General features: G+C 40.5%; 1 protein-coding gene across 1 annotated transcript; it reads right to left on the bottom strand.

The window, feature by feature from the left end:
- Positions 1-1,309: 1,309 nt before the first annotated feature.
- Positions 1,310-9,341, bottom strand: LOC120032418 (zinc finger protein 3-like). The gene is made up of 3 exons (XM_038978522.1): positions 9,237-9,341; positions 3,559-3,715; positions 1,310-2,323 (listed from the first exon to the last, which is right to left on the bottom strand). Exons 1-3 carry the CDS (start codon positions 9,243-9,245, stop codon positions 1,551-1,553), a joined length of 939 nt encoding a protein of 312 aa, XP_038834450.1. The 5' UTR covers positions 9,246-9,341; the 3' UTR covers positions 1,310-1,550.
- Between the last annotated feature and the right edge of the window lie 571 nt (positions 9,342-9,912).

Below are 9,912 nucleotides of genomic sequence, written 5' to 3'. Positions count from 1 at the left end.
AACTTCTCAGGTTTTTGCCTGCCATATGAGTTCTGTTATACTCACAGACATAATTCAAACAGTTTTAGAAACTTCAGAGTGTTTTCTATCCAATATGAATAATAATATGCATATATTAGCAACTGGGACTGGGGAGCAGGCCGTTTAATATGGGCACCTCTGTGCACCTTTCATCCAAGCTACTCAATACTGCCCCTGCAGCCATAAGAAGTTAATTAAGTGTTATTACCTTAAAAATTCAAGTGCAGTATGCCTGTCCATAATGCAACTTTGCTTGAAACTTCTTGTGTTCAGAGTGCATCCAAAATGGCACTTATTCCTTACATAGTGCACTAGAGGGAACAAGGTACCATTTGGAACATTTCTACATCTGGTGAAATGTCTAATTGTTCTGTTGTAGTATCACAGAACAATGACACAGATATTTCACCGGATGTAGAAATGTGAAGCATCCGCTTGGCGTTTCCAAATATGGTAGTGAGAGGAAGCCCATCCTGAATTCAGGTCTTGTTGTGTTCAGGTCTGTTGATTGTGGTCTTTTTGGTTCTGGGTTTGTTGACTGTGGCAGCAGTGGGGCGGTTGAATTTCACATCATCAAACTGGACATCGTCATCCTCTTTCTTGGGTTGGTGCAGTTGGACAGGGGAGTACAGAGGCACTTCCTGGTTATTAAGAGAGGTGGACATTGGTGTAGTGAACGTCACCCTGCTCGTCTGTGCTGCAGTACGGGCCATGGCCATGCCTGAGACGTTGTCATAAACTGGACTGAGTCTCCCTGGAGGAGAAAAGACAGATCAACATACCTTGGGACTATTCATTGGTTCCACTGTGCCAGGCAAGATTAATCAAGCACTGATAAAAAAGATCTGAAAGAAAATAAATACATTTTGACCTCAACTCACCTGTCCATTCCCTGCTGTGACCCTTGTCAGATTTGGAGGCTTTCTTCATGTTTTTTTACACAAATGAATGAATCAGTCATTGAATAACAATCACGTTGATAAATCAAAATGATAAAGTGGAAGATAAGTCTTAGAAAGATGCTCACCTGAACCACATGAAGCCAGAGAGACAGAGGATGAGAACCACAACTACATTTCCTATAGCTGCATTCTTCTGTATGGCCCATCAGCTGCACTAAAACCTGGTAAAGGGTTTTACAATAAATATGTCTAGATCTTTTTGGAGCATACTTATTCCAGAAGAGACCTCTGTTCCAAATAAAAAACAACATATAAAAGAAGTGAGAAGCAGATAATGGATTTAATTTATTGATCTACTGAATACATGAATAGACACCTTGTATTGTTGAAACATTATTCTACATTATTTAATGGATAATATGAGTTATTTAAATAAGATACAGCTCTGAACACCCCCACCCCACCACACACACACACACACACACACAGCACTCCTACACCAATACGCTTGATACATACAGAGCTGCATATTATGCTATACAGGTTACCATGGTAATCAGACTTAGTTAACTGATAGAGAATGGGAGTTGGATGACTCTTCACAAGATGTTTTCTATTGAACTTTATTTAGGGATCTGGAACCGGTGCCGGAGAGGAGGGAGATGAAAGACGACATGTTTGTGCTTTCTGGTGGTTTTTCAGTGATGCTGAATGAGCAAACCTCTTTCCACATAGACAGGAGTAAGGCTTCTCTCCAGTGTGCATTCGCTGGTGTGTTGTCAGGTTGAAATCTAGAGCAAAACTCTTTCCACACTGATCACAGCTATAAGATTTCTCTCCTGTGTGTATTCGCTGGTGTCTAGTCAGGTGTATTGATTGATTGAAGCTCTTCCCACACTGATCACAGCTATAAGGCTTCTCTCCTGTGTGTATGCGTTGGTGTGTAGTCAGGTGGTCTGATTTCCTGAAGCGCTTCCCACACTGATCACAGCTATAAGACTTTTCTCGAGTATGTATGCATTGGTGTGTAGTCTGGGCTCCTAATTGATTGAAGTGTTTCCCACAATCAAAGCAGGGGTAAGGGCTCTCCCCTGTATGAATTCTCTGATGAGATTTTAAGGTTTTAGATGCAGCGAAACTCTTCCCACACTGAGAGCAGTGGTACGGTTTCACACCGGTGTGAATCCACTGGTGAAATATCAATTCCTTCTGTTTAGCAAAACTCTTCCCACAGTCAGAGCAGCAGTGGTGAGGTTTCTTCCCTATACCTCTATGCTGGTGTTTCTTGAGGTGTTCTGATCTGGAGAGACTCTTCTCTTTCTTGTCAGCATCATGATGTTGTTGAGGCTCCCCAGATGATAAGCCCCTCCCACTAAGAGAGCAACAATTAGGGATGTCCCCTGTGAAACAAAGACATTGAATAGTTAGGTTTTGCAAATATGGGTCCATAAACAGATGGGTCCTTCCATGAAATGAATACCCTTTGCATTCCTTTTGATTTTTTTTCCAGTAGAAATTGTGCACCAATATTGATTTTTAAATCTCTGTAATATTAAATAGTGCTCTTTAATAATGAACACATGGAGAATTCGACTAATCAGATTTTTATTATGAATAAAGACTTGCTAAAGTGACAAGTTTCTGCATTGTGACAAGTCCCTCCGTCAACCCTGTGTCACTTCTAGAAAGATTTTAACCCAACTAATACAATAATTTATCCAAGTTTTACCATTGTTGAGTACAGTTACAAGCGCAGAATAATATGATTATTGTAAGTCAATTAGTATAAGAGTTTGATTTAAATGTTGACATGCCTTGAAAGAACAATTTCCTTAATAAACCTGTTTACATGGACACATCTGAAATCAGGCTACCTGATGGGACTTGAAAAGGGCCAATCAGAATAAACATTCTACCACAGCGACCATGTTATTTTTTTGAAGCATATTTAATTCTGAGTTATGACAAATTTAGTTTGTATGTGAAAACTATTTCTAAGCTGCATACTTTCAGTTTTTCCTGAACTCACTGCACTCGGTCAAAAGAAGTTAGCTGGCGCTGCTTGTGTTAGAACATGCAGATTAAATACACCTCTATAACTCTGATTAAAGTGTTTACATGTCCTAATCATTCTAAAGATTGATCAGAAAACCAGGTGTTTTTAAAGGCGTATGCTTCCTTCTGTTATGACCTTACACCAATTAAGATCAGCAGAGTAAGGTGTTTACATGACTAATGCCAAACTCAGCCTACTGCCATAATCAGTTTAATAGGAAATGATTAGTGTGCATGTAAAGCCCTAGTTATTTGGTTACTTTGACAGTCATTTCTGAACATTATTCATTTCATGTAATTAGTGATTAATTTACATCTGTCCCTCATTTTAAGGTCAACCCTGTCACATGAACTGAACTCTTGTTTTAATTTGGTGAAACTGTTCCTACCTTTTTTGTAGCAAAATGCTTTTTTATGAAGTTGAACATGTGCTCTTTATAACAGAATGTTACAATTAGTTGAAATAAAAAAAACTTCTCAAAATTGGGTGGAACAAACAGATATTTTAATCAATATATAATCAATCAATTCATTGTTACAGAAGCAGACTGTAGTCAAATCCACACAACATGGTTCTTACTTAATGATATCAAATCTCCATGTTCCTCTTCTCCTCTCTCAGTTCCACTCTGCCCCGGTGTTTTCCTGCAGTCGACCAGACCCAGCAGTAAAGCGGTACCGGGAGACGTTTGACCTGATGACTCCAGGAGGGTAGAGGGGAACGGACTAGCTTTGTCCTGTTGGAACAAGAAATATTAAACATAGTTAATCATTAAACTAAATATTGTATTTATTTAGTCTACACTTCTGATTGATTTGGGTGCATCCCTAGAATACCTCCTTTTACCTAAAATGTCCAATCGTTCACTACTTCCCACAAATCTAATAGCATTGGGCTGGTGGAGGCATGGGCTAGTTTCCACCATATTTCTTATACCAGTCATTTCCTTTCAAACAGCGAGGAAGTGTCACAAATCCCGCTTCCTGAGTCTGTTTTTGCCTGTGTTCTGTCCTGGAGTGTTTTTCCGGTGTCCTGGAACGCACCCTGTCTGGTTGCCGGGCGACGGAGCTAGTTGGGAGATCTCTGATTACCCGCACCTGTATCCCATCAGCTATCTGCACACCTGGTCCTGATCATCACCCCTCCACTTCATAAGCTCTGACCTGACATCCATTCCATAGGCGGAAATCCTGGGGGGGACGGGGGGGACACGACCCCCCCCATCCTGGGAAATAATGATTTGTCCCCCCCAATATATCACTGTAAACATAACTATGTAATTTCAATAATATTAATAATACGCAATGAAAGCACTTGTGCTGATTATAGACACTTAATAGCGCGTTTCTAAGTTTCAAAAGATTGCGACCCCCCTCCCTTTGCCTCACAATGGTTTGATCCACTGCCAGTTCCTTATCTGGCAGGTAACAGAGGGTTCGTATCTACTGTCTGAAAGGCACTCAATGCACGTAACTGATGTGAGGTTAGTCCAGTCAATCGCGCCATAGCAATGTATTTTTTTTTAGATGTTGGCAGGGTTTACACACACACTAGCTGAATTTGCAGAGCTAGTGGGCAAACATAAACTATTAAGCTAGCTAGTACCTATTCCATTTATGTGGCGTCGTCAAAGATGGAATCTTTGCTATGGTCAGTTTATTCCAAGATCAGCATGCAGCTGTAGTGCTTCGAAGTCCCCGTGATAAGGTTAGCGATAAACTGAAGTCCAAACTGAACAGAACAGAACTACACTCTCTTATACCATTGTCTTAAATATATTTAATGGTCTCGTTGCAAAAGTTAAATTGTCGCTATGGGACTTTGAAGTACATGTGTGCCGATCTTGGAGTAAACTGACGATAGCAAAAATTATAGCAAACACCACAGAAACGGAATTGGTGCTCGCTAGCTTTGCAAATTCAGCTATTGTTGGAAGCCAGCCAATATGAAACAAACTATATTAAAATCACCAAAGGTTGCAGCATATGTTGTGTAAATGGTGAACTCATACAGCTGTCAACTCTTGTCACTGCAATCCGTTTCACATTTGCTAGTTACCTTTTAGATCGAAGCACATATAGAATGATAGAAGATAAGATGATAGAAGCCCATCTCCTACTGTAAATAACCTACACACTGTGTGTGTGTTTGTGCAGCTAGCCAGCCTGCCAGATAGAAAAATGTCAGAAAAAAGTTAAAATACAGACATCAGAGTATTTTTCAGTACACCAAAACGCAAAGTAAGAACTCTAGTAGCCTAATATCTCAAAGACTAGTTGATAAGATGTTCATTAGAAAGAAGTGAAATGCTAATGGAAATGTTTCACAATGATGTCATTAGGCAGAGCAGGCAACAGATGGCACACAGACAGCAGAGCTGGGGACAGACTGGCAGAGACAGGGAGTCTCAGGTAAGTTTGTTGAGTCTTTGTTTGGCAACATTATGAAATGATCTCTCTTTTTTAGACTTGTAAAATAGGGACATAATTGGAAAATGCCATGGATACCCCCGCTCTCAACTTAAACTGGTGACTAAACTAAGATTTGTTTACGGCAATGGTATTGCTGTTGTGATTAATTGTGTAGTTTTGGGTACCGGTAGTTACGAGTACGGCAAACACCTTATTTATTTTCTAGGAGACAGACTGTGAGTCAGTGAGGGTGGTGAAAGGGAAAGAGCCAAGGAGAGAGACTTCAGAGGACAGTGTCACAGCCACGGCAGGACCAGGTGTCCCTTGTTGCCAGCAGCACCAGTATAGGGGACAGTGGCACAGCATTGTCCAGTTACCTCAGTGATGGCACAAAACCATATCAGCCACACCCACAATTTATAGAACTGCAAACTATTGCCAACAGAGTGTTGATGTTTCAAGAGAGATGGTTTCGCGATTTCCCCTGGCTACATTATAATCCATCAATAAAAGGAGTGTTGTGTTTTCACTGTAGCCAAGGGTTTTCAAGCCAGCCATCTTTTGGCCAAAGAGCAGATGCTGCCTTCATTAGTGCAGGATTTAGGAACTGGAGAAAAGCCATTGACAAATTCACAGCACATCAAAACTGCCAAACCCACCGCCACTTTGTAACTGTAACAGCACACCAACTAAATCCAATCAGTGTCCAGTTATCCAGCGCGTGGGGTAAACAGCAGGAGGATGAAAGCTACTTTGCACTGTATGAGAAAGCAACAACATTGATTGAATCCATTGAGTCACACTCAAGATGATTTGCTGGCAAAGCAGTGGATCACTATAGGGCAGAATGTTTTTAAGTGTTGGATGGTGTGGAGGTTCAGTTTGGCGACCGTTTTGACCAGGACAGTCTAAATGTCCTGCAAAAGTTGGAAAGAGCGCTTCTCATGGGGGAGTTGGATGAGTCTCTAGATCAGTACCCTGAGCTAAACATAGATTCTCTTTCAGTGCAGATCCCTCTCTTTCACAACAAATACCCCTGTAGCAGCAGTGGAGAGGCAGCAGAGGTCCTCAGGAGGCTTCCAGTGGAGGTGCGGGGGTTGGTTGACCAAGTTGAGGTGCAGATCAGAATTTTGTCTGTAATGTACATAAAGACAGGCTGGACAGTCTTGAGGGAAAATATCTGCCAGCAATTTGTTGGATCCATTGAAACCCTCAAACATATGTTTTGTTATTTTGTTCAGTAGTGTGTATAGCAGTGGTTCTCAACCTTTTTTGAGTACTGGAACCCCTGCATATTTTGAGGAAAGCCAGACAGGGTTTTGAGTGGTCCTCAGGGACCTCCACCCCCTCTATATTATATGTAAAGTCACTGGAATCCTTGTGCTGAATACGTTCATACACACCTTGACATTACACCAGGGACCCCTAGGGGTCCACCTACCCTGTTTGAGAACCCCTGGTGTATAGTATGATATTTGTTATTATGTTTAGTAGTTTTTAGTACATGACAGTACACTTACTAATTATTTATTTTATTTAAAATTGCATACGTTGTGTGACATACTTGTCCATAGCTGTTGTTTGAAGAGTTGAGACACTGACTGAACAATAACTAAGTATTTCTGAAGGATATTTTGGTTGATTTGTTTGGGTTTTTCATTGAAGTAGTTATTTTGCTTAGAACTGTACTTATTCTGAGCGTTTTGTTCTTGTAAAGATGTTGTAATAGACTCAAACCACATATTTAATGACTATATAAATGAATCAGAAAAGGTTAAATAAAAAGGTCAGTTCAGTGCGGAGACCAACTTTGTTCTCAATGGAGATTATTTTAGACGAGATCACACCATGTTCATTGTATTTATGAAAACTGCACCCATACAGTGTACAGTACCATTACCACCTACTGACCTTGCTTGGTATTGTTGGTTGTAAATACAAATACCTGCATACATACTGGACTGATAAGGAACACTGCTATAACTATTATTAGAAGTAGTATTATAATGATTTAAACATTTTAACAAGTTGTGACAACCCTTCAGTTAACTACTGTACCTATCAATTATCCAGTAGTAGTAATTATGGTTCCTCAATATACATTTAACATATTACAACGTAGGCTATGTGTTACAGCACTACTTTTGGTGTCCCCCTCAGGAATTGCTCTTGAGAAAATTTAATGTAATTGTCCCCTCCAAAGTTGATATCAGATTTTCGCCCCTGATCCATTCCCTGCCGGATCATTAGCCATGAACAGTATGTTGTGCCAGCGTATCAGCCTCCAGTTTGATAGAGTTTGTTTTGTTGTTTTGTACGTCTTGCTTGCCTTGAACTTACCTCTGTTTGTTCTGTCTACAGTCATTCACCCGGAACACTCACCCCATCCCTGCCTGGTCGTCGGTGGTTTCTGTTACTCCCTTGGATCTGCCTATTCACTCCCATCAACTCACCTCCGCTGCCCGCTCCGCCACCTGGATCTTTCTACCTCTACGTTTAAACTTGTAAATAAATACTCACCTTCTTCCTACTCTCCTTGTCCTGGTCTGCTTCTGGGTTCTATTTTAGAAAACCGTGACAGGAAGAGGCAAAGAGAGAGGGATAACTGGGCCTAAAATCTGTCTTCTGCCATATTTGATCGAATTTAAATTTCTTAACGATTAGGTTGTAAGGAGTGTATTGATAAAAGTAAGACACTTTATATGGGAGTCGTGCCTGGTCGTCACTAGTAACTGCAAACAAAGTCAAACCACGCCCAATTCTACCATTGATCTTATTAACAACACTTCTAACTTTATGTCTAACCCTGAATAAATAAAAATACGATATAAAAGTTTGACTCTTTGGCAACTAGTCGAAACACGCAAATCTGCCCTCATTGGCTATAATGGTCCCACCTGATCATATTGTGAATTTTCCAGTACTTATTTCAGAAGGAGCCAGCAAAACTAGTGCACTCTATATGTGTTCTGGGTCATTAGACACCATTAGACATGCACCCATCTAGGGGTTTGACACAACTGGTTATTCCTGTAACTGTTATGGCCAACTATGTACTGTTGCTATGGTTACACCTCTTGGGTATTTTCCAGAATAGGGGTGTCCCTTTCAGAGGAGTTAGCAGGATGACATGTATGGTTATTCCCGTAGAGTGCCAAGGTCTGTTACTATGGTCCTACATGCATGAACCTGGCTTAAGGCGAGTGAAGGTCTATTTTTGTCTATTTCTGTGGCTCTACGGGTTCCATGCCCTAATATGAAGGCAATATGATAACGGTGGCTAAATGCCAGAGGTGATGAGCCATTAAGAGGAGTAACTGAGTGTGACCTGAGGAGAACAAATGTATAAAACGTGTGTGCCAAGACTGGAAGGCAGTTGTATTCATGAACCAGCTCTGCTTTTTTTATGAAGTAATAAGAAGTCTATTTGAACTCACATGCTTCGGTATTTGTGAAATATGATTGACCGAATATTTCCACGACAATCTTGCCTCTCTTCCGATTGCCTTCTATTTTTGAAGACATTTATTTTCTTTGTTAGAGCGGTCACTTGAGTATTTGGTCAAATAATGGATAATGTGTTAGAAATCATTGAAGGAATGTGAATATGTGCACACTGTGAGGAAGGAGAAATAATTAGGTGATAGTCACAGATTCCTAAACATGATATAGTAGTAGGCTACTTTGTTGAAGAAAAAAAAAAATCCCATCAACTTTTACCGTCATGTTTTTTTTGTCCAGCAGTTTAAACCCAAACACAGGAATGTGGAATATCAAAGATGATGAAAACTAGGCCTAGACATTTTATACAACACAGCAGGCATATAATGTTAAAACCAGACTTACCCAATCCATCGTGGAAGCTATTGTTTCTTTGTATGATATGAAATGTTGTAGGCTACAGTACAGTTTCACTACTTTGTTGTAGTGTTCAGATAATGACTAGGGAGTTTCCGAGAGAAAATTAGATTCTCAAGGCTGCAATTTATGCGCCCCTAGACCAGAGCAATCACACATCTATTTAAATATCGTAATTAAAAATAAAAATAAACGTCTCACGTAGCCTAACATTACTTCAGAAAGTTCCTGGATAACGTTTTGCGTGATCTATAAAAGTCGAGTAATGTCAAGGTAAACGTTAAACACAGCCCCTTTCACTAAGAATCCGGTTGTCTGCTATCGTCTACTTTTACCTGGCAGCCACATGGAACACATGCGCAAAGAGGGAGTTTCTGAATAGGCCTCTCATGAGGGAGTGTCTGAGAATTACTACTTCTGGTCTTTCGCTGCTGCTATAATGGTAGCTGCTGTACACTACTAGCACAGATAGGACAAGGAGCTATATATGCAAGTCATTGCAATAGGTGCATCAAACCTAATTCACAAGTAATTCTCAGGTCAAAAATAAACGTAACATGCTGACCAGACCGGACACGTCGCGTGCGCGAGCGCGAGCGTCGCAAAATAAATGTAGAAATCCATGTTATTCAATTATTGCACCCACACTGCCCCCGCCCGCCAA

Source organism: Salvelinus namaycush, chromosome 39 (assembly GCF_016432855.1).
Source record: "Salvelinus namaycush isolate Seneca chromosome 39, SaNama_1.0, whole genome shotgun sequence".
In the NCBI taxonomy this organism is placed as follows: Eukaryota; Metazoa; Chordata; class Actinopteri; order Salmoniformes; family Salmonidae; genus Salvelinus; species Salvelinus namaycush.
The sequence above is the reverse complement of the archived record's forward strand: the minus strand, read 5'-3'. Positions and strand labels throughout refer to the sequence as shown.